Here is an 18,326-nt window from a genome sequence, read left to right as displayed (position 1 = left end):
TTGTTCTCTTACAGATCAAACAAAAGACTTTGTTAGTATGTGCTGTTTCCTTAAAAACTGTAGCAACGTGAACTTTGCAAACTCAGAAGCATCACATATGTCAAACTTGAAAGGCACTTATGGAATGTTCTTTTTCTCCAGGAGGGCTTAGAAATGACTAAGTGCAATGCTATCCTTTGAATTTAGGGAGCGTTGGTGGTCTTCAATGGTGTGGAGAGCCAAAACGTTTAGAAACTGAAGCTTCTACTGGGCAACAGCTGAACTCTCTGAACTTCTCTTCTCCTTTTGATTTGAATTTTCCATTGCCAGGAGAGAAGGGCCCTGCGTGCCTTGTGAAGGTAATAAAACCTTTCTTAGGTCTGACACTGACATGTTATGTGTCTCAGAAAGTAGCTTAGTGTCTGAGCATTTGCATTCATTTTCTTATGCTGGACTAGCTATAGCAAATCACTGCAAATTTAATAGCCTAAAGCAGCAAAAGTTTATCATCTTACAGGCTTTAGGTCAGAAATCCAACATGGTCTCACCGAGGTAAACTTCTTTGTATGTAGGAGTTGGGCTACTTCCTTTCTCGGAGCCCCTAAGGGAGAATTTTCTTGGCTTGTGGCTCCTTCTTCCATATTCATAGCTAGCAACATTGCATTTGTCTGACCATTTTTTTCATGGTGACATCTCACCTGACCACAACCAGGAAAGGTTCCCCGGTTTTAAGAATCTCTGTGATTACATGGGGCCCACCCAGTTAATCGAGGATAATCCACCCCATTTCAAGGTTATTAATCACACCTCTGCACGTTCCTTTTGCATATAAGCTAACATATTCACAAGTTAAAAGAATCAACATCTCAAATGCAGAAGCAGAACAACTTTTAAATTATGTCTGTTCCCTTCCTGTATCATTTCTAACATATAATCTTCATTTTTGTCTTCTTCCTTCTCTCAGCAAAACCTATTTCTCACTTGTATTTAAAATAAAACAGAAGGAAGAAAACTTTTAATAGTTTGTTCTTCCATCTTACTTATTCTAGTGTTTTGATGCTGATAAATGAGCAAGTGACAGAAGGTTTTAAAATGATTGTTAAGGATTTCCATCCTTTGTGCATTTTGGGTTTTCTTGTTTTGGAGGCAGGGGGGTTTGTTTTGTTTTATTGAGGCAGTCTCACTCTGTTGTCCAGGCTGGTATGCAGTGGCATAATCTCGGCTCAGTGCAACTTCTACCTCCTGGGTTCAGGCGATTCTCGTGCCTCAGCCTCCTGAGTAGCTGAGATTACAGGTGTGTGCCACCACACCCAGCTAGTTTTTTGTATTTTTCCTAGAGATGGGGTTTCACTATGTTGGCTAGGCTGGTCTCGAATTCCTGACCTCAAGTGATCCACCCACCTCAGCCTTCCAAAGTGCCGGGATTCCAGGGGTGAGCCACTGCACTCAGATTCTCAGTGGTTTTAATTGAAATGACACTTCAGTCATATGGCACAGGGACCAAAATTACCACCTTTTCCCCTGCCATGCTTCTACCGGGTCTGTTCAGTAAATAAATGGCCTTGACGATTACTAAAGTCCATCATGACAATTTTGAACTTTTTTTTTTTTTTTTAAATTGTGAAAAATCTTCTGGCCATTCCAAGTTTTGTGTTAATCTAATGTTGCAGTTCATGAATAAATGCAAAGTTAATCATCTTGTTTTTGTTTTTTTCTTTTCTTGATGTGGTTAATAGATTTTGAGATAGTGCACGTTTCTAGTTTTAACTGTCAGCCTTTGGGAAAAGCCCTTTTTTAATTTTAGTAAAAGACTTTTTTTTTTGTAGTACTGTGGTATATTGAAAAGAGATATTAGTCTGGAAGTTAGGCATCCTGTGTTTTGGTTTTTCACTTATTTGCTAACTAGCAGAGTGACTCTTGGTCTCAATTTATAAAAATTTATAAAATAAAGGACTTGCTTTAATGGGTCCATTTCCTGATCTAAAATTCTAAGATGTTAGTACTCCAAGACTAGTATGTTAAGCTTTGTGTCTGTTCTAACAGTATGATTTCATGTGGTCTCTTGTTAGGTTTATGAAGATTGGGATTGTTTCAAAGTAAATGACATTCTTGAGCTGTATGGCATACTGTCTGTGGATCCTGTGCTGAGTATACTGAATAACGATGAAAGGTGAGTCTGTGCTCTTTTTCTGGTCTCCTTTATTTTTATGTAATTTCAAGTTTTCGGGAAAGTTACAGGATGGTTTTGAAGAACTCCCTTCCCGGATGTACCAGTTGTAAACACATGCACCCCATGCGCTCTGTCATTCATTTGTGCTCTCTATGGATGCACACATTTTTCTGAAACACTTGAAAGTGTGTTGCAGAAATCAAACCCTTTTACCCCAACTGCTTGTCAGCATTTCCTAAGAGCACTGACTTTCTCATATGTAATCAGAGTACAGGTATCAAAACTAGGAAATTTGCCACAAATACACAATACACTAATCCACAATCTATACTGAATTTTACTAATTGTCTTAATCATGTTCTTTCTTACACTTCTCCCTTCCGCATCCCCCAGTCCAGGGTTCGGAAGCTCGCTTAGTCTCTACTGAGTTCATACTGTATTTCTGATTCCAGTTCAGCACTACAGGTGTCGTTCTACTTGTTCTCCTTTCTGTGTTAGTGTAACTCTTAAACTTGATTCCCATTTTTCACAATCTGTCATTTGCACATTTGTACAACATAAGAGAAGGGAATTTCAGAATTGTTAACTCATACCTCTATAAAACATAAACCTAAATAACTAGAGTTCAATCTGAAATAGTCCTCAGCCTTTGTCTTTCATGGTCTTGCCACTTTTTTTTCCCCCCTTAAACAACAGAAATATATGTCTTCCAGTAGTTCTGGAGACTGGGAAGTCCAAAATCAAGTTCCCAGCAGATCTTGTTTCTAGTGAGGGCCCACTTCTGGTTTGCAGATGGCTGTCTTCTTACGTGGTAGAGAGCAGAAAGCCTTGACGTTTTTGAAGAGTGTAAGCGGGTTACCAGTTACTTGTTTCCTCATGGTTATACTCAATGTTGCGCATTTTTGGCAAGAATATTACAGAAGTGATGTATCCTCAGTATGTTAAAGCAGGAGGCATGTGATGTCAGTCTCTTCCGTTACTGGTGAGGTTAATTTTCATCAGTTGGTTAAGGTGGTGTCTTCCCGATGTCTCTTCTCTAGAGTTACATTTCTCACTTTGTAATTGACAAGTAACTTGGAGGAAGATAATTTGGGACGTAAATATCCAGTTTCTCATTAAACTTTCACCAATTTATTTTAGCATTAATTGATGATTCTTGCTTGAATCAGTTATTACGATGTTGGCAATTCTCTAACTCAGTACATTTATTTATTGGCATTCTACTATAAAAGATATCTCTTTTGTTTATTCAAGTAATTTATTTACTTATATTTAGTATGGACTAATAGATTCTGATTTTATTCAATGTTAATATCATTATATTATTTTGAGACCCAAGTTTTCCCAGATGTGGCTAGTGGGAGCCACTTTAAGCAGGTGCTGGGTCCTTTTTTTGAGATGATCTTATCATTTTTTAATATTTATTTTCTGGCATATTAAGCTGTTGCAGCTTCATCATATACTTTGAAGATCTGAGTCCTAGATGTGCTCGTTGGTACTGGGTTAGCTTTGCATCTAGGCCCTTAAAGCAGACAGAGCTAGGATATATGCAACATATGTATACATATGTATGCATACACATTTAAATGCACACATATATACTCACACATGCATGTTTTGTGTATTTCTAACATCCATGAGAAACCATGGGTTCATATTTCTGATTCCAGTTCAGCACAGCAGGAGTCACATGTTCTAGTTGGTCTCCTATGTTTATGACTTCCTTTTCTAACAAATTTGATTCCCATTATTCACAATCTGTCGTTTCCCCATTTCTGCCATATACAGAAGGGAATTTCAGAATTGGTAAACCATACCACTACAAAACAAACTAGTAATTAGTGTTCAGTACGTTTCCAGTTCATTTTTATTTTAGAATGCAGCTGTGTAGACAGAGCTGTGTTCCAGTTACTCAGGTAACTTTTCTTCCCCTTCAGTGTGATTTCATTATTTATTCTACTTAGATTCATTTATGTCTGATTATGTTTCACTTCAGTTTTTCCTCCATCCTTACTGGTTTTTTTCTTTTTAATATAGGAAACATTAACATCGTTGCCAAATTCAAACTACACAAAAAGATTCTCAGAGGTGTGGTTCTGAGCTATCCCCATTCCTGCTGTCTGTTCCCACCCAGCCTCCTTAGGGAACCATAGTTTCTGGTTTATCCTTCCTGTATTTTTTTTTACACAAAAATAAGTAGATAAGTATACATTTTATTTCTACCTTTTTGTTCTATAAAAGGTAGCATAGTATATGTACTCTTTTATACTTTTTAATTTTTTTTATTAACAACGTATCTTGGAAATCTAGATCTTCCTCATTCTTTTTTGTTTTGCTTTGAGATTGCCAAAAGCAAGGGCTAATGTCCCTCATCTACACCAGAGTCCTCTTGTTGAATAGTGGACATTCATCATCTTACATCTTAGTTTCTGTGTAAGATGAACTTAACATTTTTCACAGTTACAAAAAAAAAAGGTACAAAACAAAAATTTTAAACAACTTTAAGCTTAACCATCCCTTAATAATAGTGTATGAGATTGTTCATCTTGGCAATTTCTGATTATGATGACTTTCCTGCTTTAGTTACTTCACTCTTGTTGCAGTTTAGTTTAGAGGTTGTATTAGTCAGGGCTCTCTAAAGGGTCAGAACTGATAGGCTAGATGAATATATGAAGGGGAGTTTATTAGGAGAATTGACTCACACGATCACAAAGTAAAGTCCCACAATAGGCCGTCTGCAAGCTGAGGAGCAGGGAAGCCAGTCTGAGTCCCAAAACCTCAAAAGTAGGGAAGCCAATAGTGCAGGCTTCAGTCCATGGCTGAAGGCCTAAGAGGCCCTGGCAAACCACTGGTGTAGGTCCAAGAGTCCAAAAGCTGAAGAACTTGCAAGTCTGATGTTTGAGGGCAAGAAGCATCCAGCATGAGAGAAAGATGGAGGCCGGAAGACTCAACCAGTCTGCTCTTTCCATGCCTGCCTTTATGCTGGCAGTTGATTAGATGCTGCCCACCCAGACTGAGGGTGGGTCTCCCTCTCCCAGCCCACTGACTCAAATGTTAATCTCCTTTGGCAACACCCTCACAGACACACCCAGGAACAATACTTTGCATCCTTCAATCCAGTCAGATTGACACTCAGTATTAACCATCACAGAGGTTAGGAGCACAGACAGGCAGACAGCCTGGGTTGGAGTCCTGACTTGGCCACTTACCAGTTGTGTGACCTTGGGCTTGGTTTGCTCGTTGTAAATCAGGGTAGATGGGAGGTTTTGGTGAATTTGTACGTGTAAAGCATTGAACATTGTCTGTCACATGGTACATACTATGGAAAAGGTTATTATGCTTGTATTAAAATATACAGGAGTATGAATTTATTACTTCAGTGTCTATAGAATCTATAAAGTCAAGATCTAAAAGCATTTTAGCCATTTGTTTCAGTCGTCTCACAAATCTATCTGCAAATTTATTTAGCAAATCTGAAAAATTCATAACTTTCAATTGCTTGTCTACTCAGTATTTGAGGGATCATGTAAGAATAAAATTTAGGAAATACAATTAGCAAGATAGGAGATGAATGGATTCTCCACACACTAATAGATACTGATGGCTTTTGAGAAAAAGACCCCAGTTTTTGAGATCTGCTGTCAAGTATTCGGTGTCTCAGCCAATAGTTCAAGGACTACTTATGTTTTGAAATAGCCTTATGAGTGACATCCTACATTCCATTTATTGAAGTGCTGAATAAAAAATATTATTGTTCCTGGCCAGGCACGGTGACTCACGCCTGTAATCCCAGCACTTTGGGAGGCCAAGGCAGGCAGATCACTTGAGGTCAGGAGTTCAAGACCAGCCTGGCCAACATAGCGAAACCCTGTCTCTACTAAAAATACAAAAATTAGCCAGGCTTGGTGGCGCACATCTGTAATCTCAGCTACTCAGGAGGCTGAGGCACGAGAGTCGCTTGAACCCAGGAGGCAGAGGTTGCAACGAGCTGAGATCGTACCGCTGCGCTCCAGCCTGGGCAACACAGTGAGACTCTGTCAAAAAAAAAAAAAAAAACTGTTCTTGAAAAATGGAATAAATGCATTATTTCATGATATGTCTTAACAAGCCTGAAGTCTGTGTGATGTTAACACTTTAGAATGAGAGGCCACTTTCTGTTCTTTAAGGAGATGTACAGGTGGAAATATTCTTGGCTTGGACTTTTGTTTTCTAAGGTGCATATTATTTTTGCATCTGTGCAATTGATGTCTCTCTAAATTGAAACTTTATCGTCTCTCCACAGGGATGCCTCTGCACTGCTGGATCCGATGGAGTGCACAGACACAGCAGAGGAGCAGAGAGTACACAGTCCTCCTGCTTCATTAGTGCCGAGAATTCATGTGATCTTAGCCCAGAAGTTGCAACACATCAACCCGTTATTGCCTGCCTGCCTTAATAAAGAGGAGAGCAAAACCTGTAAGTGTAAGTGTTACAGCCTAGTGAACTGTTAGCCTCAGTGTGTGTCCAGAGCTGCCTGTAACGTGCTCATAGTGGAATTGAGAGTCAGGTCTTCATTCCTCACAATAAGTGTTTTCAGTAATCTCTCTCTCATTGCCCCATTTTTCTCTTACATTAATTCTCTTCATTGAAATGAGGACAAAAAAGAAGTATACAAGGCTGGGTGCAGTGGCTCACGCCTGCAATCTCAACACTTTGGGAGGCCGAGGTGGGTGGATCACCTGAGGTCAGGAGTTCGAGACCAGCCTGGCCAATATAGTGAAACCCCATCTCTACTAAAAATACAAAATTAGCCAGGTGTGGTGGCATGTGCCTGTAATCCCAGCTACTCAGAAGGCTGAGGCAGGAGAATCACTTGAACCAGAGGCAGTGGTTGCAGTCAGCAGAGATGGCGCCATTGCACTCCAGGCTGGGCAAAAAAGAACAAAACTCAGTCTCAAAAGAAAAATAAAAAAGGAGGATGCAAACTGTCTTATTTTTAAGATTAGCGTCACTTACTGATATGTTAAGCTTTACTCACTGTCTACTGAATTGTTGCGCTTTGCCCACAGTTATTTTTCACCTAAGACACTTGAGAGGAATTGGTGTGTGTGTCCTGACTCAGGTCTCCTTTTCTCCTTCAGTTGTTTCAAGTTTCATGTCCGAATTGTCTCCAGTCAGAGCAGAACTTCTTGGGTTCCTCACTCATGCCCTTCTAGGGGATAGTTTGGCTGCTGAATACCTTATATTACATCTTATCTCCACAGTGTAAGTGCTGTATCCTGGTGGGAATTAGGGGAGTTTGGTGTGTGTAGAAGTGGAAGAGCGGGAATATTGCTGGTGTAATTTGTATGTTTTCCTTATTGGGCTTCATCAGATGGTTTTTATCTGTTCAGTGTAACAACTGTTAAACCAAATCACAGACAAATTCCTTTTCTTACAGTTTCACATTTAGCATTTTGATTATGTCCCCTTAAATTTTAGAGCCAAAATCAGATAAAGCAGTAGTCCCCAACCTTTTTGGCACCAAGGACCCGTTTCACGGAAGACCATTTTTCCATGGACCAGAGTGGGGATGGTTTCAGGATGAAACTATTCCACCTCAGATCATCAGGCATTAGTTAGATTCTCATAAGGAACACACAAATGTGCAGTTCACAGTAGGGTTCGCACTCCTGTGAGAGTCTGATGCCGCTGCTGATCTGATAGGAGACGGAACTCAGGCAGTAATGCCCGTTCGCCCACCCCTCACCTCCTGCGTTGTGGCGCGGTTCCTAACGGGTCCTGGTCCACGGCCTGGGCATGGGGGACCCCTGGGATAAAGGAACTGGCTGATGAGTAAAATGAGCTGTTTTATCCTTTTTGCATTCTGAACACTCTGTTTATACATCTCAAGGCACAGCGTCACGTGCACATTTAACATGGACATTGACACTAGCACCACATCCCTTGACTCCACTGTATTTGTTTTCTGATTTTAAAATGTAGACCTTTGACAGGTTACAAGAACATAAAAAGGAAAATGCACATCATTTGTAATTTCACCACTTAGAACCTCTGTTATCCTTTTGGTACACGTTCATTGGTTTTTGTTTACATACGTATACATCCCTGCATAGATCTTAGTTACACTCTAAGCACAGATCCGTGTCTTGCTTTCAGCAGTTGATATATATTAAACATTTTCCCATCATAATGCTTCATGAACTTTGTAGTGGCTGCAAAGTATTTCACTATGCAGTTGTACCATATTGTAACCATTTCCCTAAATGTTAGGTTTTCCTAGCTTTTCTCTATTACAAAGTTGCAGGAAGGAAACATCTTTGTGCTGTAAATCTTATCTTTTCTCAGATCAGTCTCTGACAGTAGTACATAATGGTTGAGAGCACTGACTCTGTAACCAAACTATCCGGATTCATATCCCAGTTCTGGCAGCTTCCAGCTAGATGAGTATGTTGCTTATTATCATCTCTGTGCCTCAGATTTCTCATCTATAAAGCAAAGACAACAGTACCTACCTCTGAATAGTTAGGGGTTAAATGAGGAAGCATTTACGCACTCAGAACAGTCTTTGTGGCACATGACCAGCAGCACTTACATACAAATATTGGCTATTACTTTTATTGCTGTTATTCTGATAAAATAACTAGTCAGAATATTCTGGTTTATTTTTAATGACAATATTAAGCTAATTTTTCTAGTCTGCTTTTCGATAGAAATCAGGAAATCACTTCAGCATCTTATTGATTGATTTCTTTCTTTTCTAGATATACAAGAAGAGATGTCCTTCCACTAGGAAAATTTACAGTTAATTTGAGTGGTTGCCCACGGAATAGTACCTTCACGGAACACTTGTATCGAATTATTCAACATCTTGTTCCAGCAGTAAGATGAATATAAATATGTATTATAAACCTAAGCACACTTAACAAATCCATCTAACTGTCTTTCATTCACCTCAAATATTTAACTTAGAGTTTTTAATAGAGCTTATTTAAGGGGAAACAAAGCCTGCCAAGTTACGTAATTTAAAATGTACTTTCCCCTAAACGTTTCGCTTTTTTTTTCTTTTTGCCTAAGCACAAATTTCTGTAAGTCTAACAGTTAACACAATTGCAGTAAATCCCTTAAAATTATACTCTGTTGATACCAATTTGTCCAGTTTGGTATCCTTTTTGTGCACTAAAGTCTTAAATCCAAATAAACTCTAAATTATAGGAGCATAATTCTTTTAGTTGAGGTAATAAAGTTCTTTATCTCCATTGCCTCAATTTTAATTCCTATTTGGAAAGTTGAGCTCACTTTATTTGCCAGGGTATTTGGAATTCAGTATTTGTGTGGTGGTAGGATCTTGGGAACGGGAATTGCTTCTGATCAGTTGTGTGACTGAAAATACTGATCACTTCTTTGGAAATTGAAGAGGGTGCACTAGATCCTTATTGAACCAAATGTATTGAGTGTCTCAGTGCTAGCACTTGTCCAGGCCCTCAAGAAGCAGAAGTGGACCCGAATACACCAGCAGTTCTCAGTCTCCTCAGACTCACTTTATACTCTGAAAAATGTATTAGTACTCAAAGAGCTGTTTTTCATGTTATGATTATATTTATCTTTAATTTACCAAACTAGATGATGAAGCAAATACATCTATTAAAGATTAAAAATTACATATAAATATTTTTATAAAAACAACTTTTCCCAAGCCAAAAATGATTAGTGATGAAAGTGACATTGTTTTACATTCTTGCAAATCTCTTTAATGTCTGGATTAATAGGAGACAATGGATGCTTGTATCTGCTTCGGCCTTCAGTCTGTTGTAATCTCAGGTTTTGATTGAAGTATGTGAAGGAAAGCTGACCTCACACAGATGGAAAAGTAGTTGGTAAAGGAAGGATGGTTTCCATAGCCTTTGCAGATAACTGGGTGGTGGTCTTTGATACTAGACCAAAACTGTCCACATGACATTTTCTTAAAGATAGTTAAGTGTGGAATCTGAAATCCTATTCGTAAACTTTCTATAGTCTGCTATGGTAAAATTCATTAGTCTCATATATTGAAAGGATCTTTTATCCATGCATGATTTTAACCTGATTGACCCTGTAAAAGGGTTTAAGCAATTCCCTGGGAGTTCTTGGGACCACATTTTGAGAATTATTGAAACAGTCAGATCCTTTGCCCTCACAGAGTTTAATTTAGGTAGAAGACCAACAAACAAATAAATATATGGTAGGTCATTTAAGCACCCTTAAGCTCCCCCTGTTTTCTTAGAATCACTGAGGTAACAAAACTCCTCTAAATTTTTGCAATATATCTTACCTCTTCCTTGACAGCCTTCCCCCACCATACCCTCTTCTCCATCCCTGCCACATTGTTGCAGGCTGGAGGGGTGGAAGAATGGATTGGTGTATAAGGCAGAGCACAGAGGGTGTTGGGAATGGTGGCCCAGGAGCTGGAGGAGGAGCGTAGATGGGTCGCTTTCTCGTTACAGTGAGCGAGAAGGTGCACGCGTCCTGGAGGCACCTCCCGAGAGCTGCAGCAGATGCCCCCACAGCTCAGTGTGCTCTGCTCCTTGATTTGTCTCTGAAAAGTTTGTTCAAAAGTGTCTGTGATGAATGAATATAATTTTAACTCAAAGAATATAGAGGAAAATTAAGCTTTTCTCTCCCTGTCTTGAAAAATAAAATTAACATTTTCTTTTTGCTAGCTAGCATGTGTTAGGTGAAAGAGGTTAGGCTTTGGGGTATTTAATATTTGTATGTCAGTTATCTACCATTTGTTTCATTGGTTAAATAAAAATTTATTTTCTTTTTATTTATTTATTTATTTATTTATTTATTTATTTATTTATTTATTTTTTGAGACGGAGTCTCGCTCTGGTTCCCAGGCTGGAGTGCAGTGGCCAGATCTCAGCTCACTGCAGGCTCCGCCTCCTGGTTTACGTCATTCTCCTGCCTCAACCTCCCGAGTAGCTGGGACTACAGGTGCCTGCCACCTCACCCGGCTAATTTTTTTTGTATTTTAGTAGAGACGGGTTTTCACCGTGTTAGCCTGGATGGTCTCGATCTCTTGACCTCGTGATCCGCCCGTCTCAGTCTCCCAAAGTGCTGGGATTACAGGCTTGAGCCACCACGCCTGGCCAAAAAAAAAATTGATTTTCAAGAATATTGAACAAGACATTTGAAAATAAAGCAGCTCATAGAATGGATGAAATTCAAATGTAAGATCTAGATACTATTTTTGCTTCTAGAGTTCAAGAAACCATATCACTGCTCCCTTAGAAATTTATAAGATCACTTTTTCCATATAAAACACAGTGTTTAATTCCAAGTACATATTTTCTTAAAACAGGGAAACTTAAATTCTTGTTCACTAAAAAATTTCTCTTTGCAGTCTTTTCGTCTACAGATGACTATAGAGAACATGAACCATTTGAAATTCATTCCCCACAAAGACTACACAGCCAATCGCTTGGTCAGTGGGCTCCTCCAGCTGCCCAGCAATACTTCCCTTGTAATCGATGAGACTCTCCTGGAACAGGGGCAGCTGGATACCCCAGGTATGTACATAGATGTTTCCCTTCCATTACTGACTTCCTTTCCACTAAAGCCAGATCTAGGAATAACTTTTAGAAGAGTATCTATGGACAAAGACAAATTCACATTTAACAAATAAAGGCTTGGCATATGAATTTGATTAAAGCATGTTATAAACTAATTAAATTGTATATACCAACTGTGTTTTGCCATAGTATTCTGAAAGTAGTACAGTAGAACAGATACTATATATATATAATGTATCATATATCTTCTAATATATATCTTATATATTTTATATATTATTTATAATGGAGCAATAATATAAAGGGTAGTATTAATATAATGGAGTACAATAGAACAGATACTATATATATTATGTATCATATCTTCTAATATATATTTTATATATAATAGGTTTTATATTTATAATTTATATATAATTTATAATGTAAATAATATATAACATATGGAGCAATAATAAATACAATATATAAATAATATGTAATTAATAAAAATAATACATGTATCTTTTATATATTTATAATGGAGCAATAATATAAAGGGTAGTATTAATATAAAGGAGCAGTAATATAAAGGGTAGTATTAGATGTTGAGGGTCATAAGGGTTCTTTGGTGAAAAGTTTTATTGCGTCAGCAGATGGTTGGAGCCATCTGTATGGGCCTACAATGTTGGGTTCTTTGTGTAGTTGTATATAACCTAAAATTTTTCACTCAGTGAGTATAAGGAACGGTAGACACAGGGTCTCACTATGTTGCCCAGCTGATCTTGAATTCCTGGGCTCAAGTGATCCTCCTGCCTTGGCCTCCCACAGTGCTGGGATTATAGGTGTGAGCCACTGCAGCTACCCCAAATAGCTTTTTAAAAAACTGAAATGGGAGGAAGCTGATCTAACATTTTTTTTTTTTTTTTTTTTTTTTTGAGACAGACTCTTGCCCTGTTGCCCAGGCTGGAGTGCAGTGGCATAATCTTGGCTCACTGCAAGCTCCAACTCCCAGGTTCACGCCATTCTGCCTTAGCCTCCCGAGTAGCTGGGACTACAGGTGCCCACCACCATGCCTGGCTAATTATTTTTTAACCTCGCATTGTAAAGTTTTTAAATGTTTTTCAGAGAATGTCTGAAAAATAATCAAATGATTTGCACTAACCTCAGTTATGGAATATATTATAAAATCACAAGAAGCAGATTGTTTACCAGTGCTCAAATGAAGACAATTAAGAATATACTGCTGGTGATTAGCTCAAGAGGTAAAGGTAGAAAAAAAAATGAGGTAGACTGGGTACGTTTAAGGCAAAGGGGAATATAAAATCTGTAAAATTCACTAGGCTGATGTATGTATGAAGGTAGTTTTAGTGTTTCCTTATTTTAGCCCTGTAAATACACCACTTAGAAATAACTGTACTTGCTTGGGAACTATTTTATGTCTAGGTGCATACCAGATGCTAGGTATTAGATTTGTGGGGGGGATCCCCTGGCCCCATAAAGTTCTACCTTGACCAAGAGTGTTGTAAGCCTACACACTTAGTGATGTTTAGCTTAGTAAATTGGACAGCGCCTCATACCCTTTATTAAAAGCGGTAGAAACTTCATGGCTCATCATTGGTGTCAGCAAAACTGATTTGTTGAGATGATTAAAGTCAAATGACTGAAAGTGTTTTCCTGCCTTCGTAGGTGTTCATAATGTGACTGCCCTGAGCAACCTCATAACATGGCAGAAGGTGGATTATGACTTCAGCTACCATCAGATGGAATTCCCCTGCAATATCAACGTTCTCATTACTTCGGAGGGGAGGTCACTCCTCCCGGTACGATGAGTCATTTTTAAATGGAGGGAGGTTGACATGGGAAAAATACCTAGGTTTTTGCTGTTTCTTGGTACCACTTATTAATAAGTTACATTTGTTGTAAAAAACTGTGACTGCTGATCATTTAAGGGAACTGAGTATTTTGCACTGCCATGGATGAAAACCTTACATCTGCCAAGCTCAGATATCAGCAAGTCACGAGACCAGCAAGGCTGTTGGCAGCAGAAACACCCACATCAAAGCATAGCAAGATTGCCTGATTTTAACCTCCAGACTTCTGTTCTTGCTGCCTTTGACCCATTGTTTTCTGCTAATCTTATGTGAAAAATATTTTAGAGTTCCTTTGAAAATGTCCTTGGTTACTTGGTAGTTATTTTCATGCTTTACAGTGAAATGCTCTGGTATGTCCTCAGAGCGGCTGGTAAAGAGTGTTTTTAATTCTGAGGATGATGGGAAATGCTTCCGGTTGTCAAATGGTTTATAGTCTCTGTATAACAGTATTCACCTGTGATTGATGAGAAAGTCTTTGATAAGAATGAAATGGCTCAAGGTTATGTTCTCTGTGTGCAGGTGTGATAGACCTTTTTAATTAGCTGCTTTTTAGAGGTTGGCTACATTTTTGTGTGCTTACTGATACCATTGAGGGAACATAAGTAACCAAGAAAAAGCTAACTTTCATAATTATTTCTGAGGTAGTTATAAAGCATGTAAAGTAATACTAAAAATAGATTCTCACTGGGTGCAGTGGCTCACACCTGTAATCCTAACACTTTGGGAGGCCAAGGTAGGTGGATTGCGTGAGCCCAGAACTTTGAGGCCAGCCTGGACAATGTGACAAAACTTGTCTCTACAAAAAATTCAAAAATTAGCCAGGCTTGGTGGCATGCACCTGTGGTGCCACTACCAAGGAGGCTGAGGTGGGAGGATCGCTTGAGCCTGGGAGGCAGGTTGCAGTGAGCTGTGATCACACCACTGCACTCCTCTGTCTTGCACACATTCAAAAAAAAAATTATTCCCTCCCCCTAAATAATAAATGGTATTTTCTAATTCCTGTAGGGGCTGACAGAGACGATGCATCTTTCTTTAAAAATGTAGATTTAATTTAGGAACTCAGAAAATACAGTGTACTTCTTCTCTTTTCAGGCAGACTGCCAGATTCACTTACAGCCCCAGCTAATTCCACCAAACATGGAAGAATACATGAACAGCCTTCTCTCAGCGGTGCTGCCTTCCGTGCTGAACAAATTCCGCATTTATCTAACCCTTTTGAGATTCTTGGAATATAGCATATCTGATGAAATAACCAAGGTATGTCTAGGTTAAAATAAAGGATTTCCCTGTGTTGAATTGCAGTATGCAGCCAATTTACATTTACCATAATTACTGATGAGGTGATTTTGCTATTTGTTTTCTGTCATGTCTTTTTTTATTACTCTGTTACTCCATTATTGTCTTTTTGTTTGAAATAGATATTTTCCAGTGTCCCATTTTAATCCCTTGAAGTTTCTTGAAGTGACTTTCTTAGTGGCTGCCCCAGGGGGATAAACTTAACATGTTAGTATAATCATCTATTAAGGATTAATGCCAGTTTTTGTTATTTTTAATTTAAAAAAATTTGTGTGGCTAATGCCAGTTTAATTATAATATACAAAGACTTTGCCCCTTTATAATTCCGTTCCTTCTCCTCTCCCTTGTGCTGCTGTCATACAATTACCTCTCTATACATTGTATGTACATCAACACATTTAGAATTACTGCTTTTGCAGTTGTCTAATTTTAGAGAAAAAAGAAACGGAGAAGACTACTGTACTATTTTTTCTATTTGCCTATGCAGTCACTTTTACCAGCAACCTTTCCTCATGTGGGTTCATGTTACTGCCTAGTATCTTTTCATTTCAGCTCAAAGAACTGCCTTTAGTGTTTCTTACATGGCAGGTCTACTTGTGCAAATGCTTTTTTTTTTTTTTTTTTTTTTTTTGAGACAGGGTCTCACTCTGTCACCCAGGCTAGAGTGCAGTGGTGTGATTGTGGCTCATTGCAGCCTCAACCCCCTCAGGCTCAAGTGATCCTCCCACTTCAGCCTTCTGAGTAGTTGGGACTACAGGCATGTGCCACTGTGCCCAGCTAATTCTTTGATGTGTGTGTGGAGATAGGGGTCTCCTTGTGTTGCCCAGGCTAGTCTCGGACTCCTGGATTCAAGTGATCCTCTGTCCTTGGCCTCCCAAAATTCTGGGATTAGAGGTGTGAGTGACCATGCCCAGCCCTCTTTTAAGTTTTTGTTTATCTGGGAATGTCTTAATTTCTCCTTAAGGCTACTTTTGCTGGATGTAGAATTCTTGGTTTATAGTCTGTCTCATCATTTTGAGTATGTGCTCCCACTACCACTTTCTGGCCTCTTGTTTCTACTGAGAAGCCAGCTAGTTTCTGATGAGGATCCTTTGTACACACTGAGTCATTTTTCTGTCACTGCTTTCAAGATTCTCTGGCTTTTGACAGTTTTGACTATGATGTGTCTGTGTGTAGATCTCAGAGTTTATCCTACATGGAGTTTGTTGAGCTTCTTGGAGGTGCAGAGTAATTCACATTTTGAGGAAGTTTTCAACAAATTTGGGCAGGTTTTGGCCACGTTTCTTTCTGCGTCATTTCTCTCTCCTCTCCCTCTGACACCCCCACTGTGTATCTGATGGTGCATTTAATGGTATCCCACAGGTCTTCAAGCCTCTGTTCATTTTTCCTCATTCTTCTTTTTTTGTTCTTAGACTAATCTCAGTGAACTTATCTTCAAGTTTAGTGATTTTCTTCTGCCTGGTCAAATCTGAGTACCTCTAGAGAATTTTTACTATGTTTTTCAACTCCAGAATTTTTATTTCCTTCTAAAAAATTACTTCTTTTTATTGATACTATTTGGTGATTCTCCTATTTTCCTGAAGTTCTTTTTATGTAGTTTCCTTTAGTTCTTTGAATGTTTAAAATAGCCAACTTAGAGTCTTTTTGTCTGATGTTTGAGTTTCCTCTGGGACAGTTTCTACTGACTCCCTTATCCCCAAAGTGTGAGCCATACCTTCTGGTTTCTTTGTACCTTTCTGTTGAAAACCAGACATTTTATTTGGTCAGTGGGGTCTCTCTCTGTCACCCAGGCTGGAATAGTAAGTAGCACAACCACAGCTACACTGCAGCCTTAAACTCCTGGGCTCAAGTGATCCTCTTGCCTCAGTAGCTGGGATCATAAGTGTGCGCCACCATGCCCAACTAAAGTTTGTTGTTTTTGTTTTTTCTTTTTTTTGTAGTGATGAGGTATTGCTTTATTACCCAGGCTGATCAACTCCTGGCTTCAAGTAGTCCTCCCACCTTGGCCTCCCAATGTGTTGGGATTACAGGCGTGAGCCACCACACCTAGCCACAACCAGACATTTTAAATTATATATTATGATAACTCTGCTTGGGAAGTTAGACTCTGGAAATTAAACCTCCCTAGGGTTTATTGTTGTTGCTATTTGTTACTGTTGGTAGGTTGTTTAGTAACTTTTTTGACTAATCCTATAAAGTCTGTATCTTTGTCACATGTGGGCACTGAAGTCTCTGCTCTGTTAGTTTTGTGGTTAATGATTGGAAAGAAATTTCCTTAAATGCCAGCAAGTAGTTAGTCTCTCAGTCTAAGGGTGAATAATAATCATAAATAAAAATAAAAGTTGGGGCAACCCTTCAACACATAGCCATACAATTTACAAGCCTGCCTTAGCCTTCATTTCCTGCTCACACAGAGCCTCCAGGTTATCCAGAGGTGGGAGTTTAAGGTCTCTGAGCATGTCTGCAGCCTTCCAAGGTTTTCAGAGCCCTCTGTGGACATCTCATTTCCCAGTTAGCTTTTCTGTTTAAGGGTTTGGGTTAGTCTGTTGTTTGCCACAACTGTTACCCAGTGTCTCAGGTAGCTAAGGTGATTAATAATTTCGTCTGATTGTTTTTGATAAATGCCCTGGGGAAAGAGGTGGTTCATAGTAGACAGGCTTCCAGTCACTTTAAATAAAGACAACCTTGCAAATGGGTCCTTCCAGGGAGCCACCAGACAGGTGGTCAGATGACAGTTCTCCAGGAATGGCACTTTGAAGGAGCCCTAGCCCTGTTCTCTCTCCGGTGGCTGCCAGGCTGTTGGCTTTTGAAGAAGCTATTAATTACCGCCTGGAGGGGAAGGGGTTGGAATATAGGAGTAGGACATGTTAAAATGCCGCAAGGCTCAACATTCTTACCAGTAATCACCTGGTTTTCTGGCATAAATGCTCTCTGGATTGCTGCAAGTGTGGTTTTATTTCTAGTTTTTAAGAAGCTGATTATGTTAACAGTAGAGACAGTTTTCTGCAGTCCTCTCTCTGCCATTTTCACTAACATCACTCCTCCTTTGCTGAAAAGCGTTCCTATGCCAGTTGCTGATTTATATGTTTGCTTGACCTTAAATGAATCTGAGTTTCATTATTTTCTTTTCATCAGCAGCATTATTTATGTATATGCTTTGGTACTTTCACCTATATTGCCTCCTTTGTCTAAGAGGCTGACATCCACCTTATTATATCAGTCAAGGAACCATGTTCATTTCCTCTTCCTTACAAAAATGCACATCATTTACATTTACTCTTTTGATAAAGGCAGTTGAAGATGACTTTGTGGAAATGCGGAAGAATGACCCTCAGAGCATCACTGCTGATGATCTTCACCAGCTGCTCGTGGTGGCTCGGTGAGTGGCACGTGTGCATCGTTTTCTCAGTAAGCTTGTGTATATAAGTCTTCTGAGTTATTCAGCAGTAACTGAGGCAGACTTCTAAAAACAGAAATGAACTTTTCCTTTCAAAA

At 39.1% G+C, this 18,326-nt stretch overlaps 1 protein-coding gene across 2 annotated transcripts in view; it reads left to right on the top strand.

Annotated features, from left to right (window-relative positions):
• The window catches only part of MCMBP (minichromosome maintenance complex binding protein), a 43,737-nt gene that overhangs the window by 23,330 nt on the left and 2,081 nt on the right, over positions 1–18,326 (top strand). The window contains exons 7-15 of one of the 2 annotated variants that reach the window (XM_007964263.3): positions 187–338; positions 2,049–2,149; positions 6,432–6,604; positions 7,270–7,393; positions 8,893–9,010; positions 11,514–11,679; positions 13,351–13,484; positions 14,628–14,792; positions 18,122–18,210. In XM_007964263.3, coding sequence (XP_007962454.1) covers positions 187–338; positions 2,049–2,149; positions 6,432–6,604; positions 7,270–7,393; positions 8,893–9,010; positions 11,514–11,679; positions 13,351–13,484; positions 14,628–14,792; positions 18,122–18,210 — 1,222 coding nt within the window. Of the gene's footprint in view, positions 1–186; positions 339–2,048; positions 2,150–6,431; positions 6,611–7,269; positions 7,394–8,892; positions 9,011–11,513; positions 11,680–13,350; positions 13,485–14,627; positions 14,793–18,121; positions 18,211–18,326 lie in introns of both variants that reach the window. The other variant, XM_007964262.3, reaches the window with a different exon arrangement.

This window comes from Chlorocebus sabaeus, chromosome 9 (genome assembly GCF_047675955.1).
Source record: "Chlorocebus sabaeus isolate Y175 chromosome 9, mChlSab1.0.hap1, whole genome shotgun sequence".
Taxonomy (NCBI): domain Eukaryota; kingdom Metazoa; phylum Chordata; class Mammalia; order Primates; family Cercopithecidae; genus Chlorocebus; species Chlorocebus sabaeus.
The sequence above is the reverse complement of the archived record's forward strand: the minus strand, read 5'-3'. Positions and strand labels throughout refer to the sequence as shown.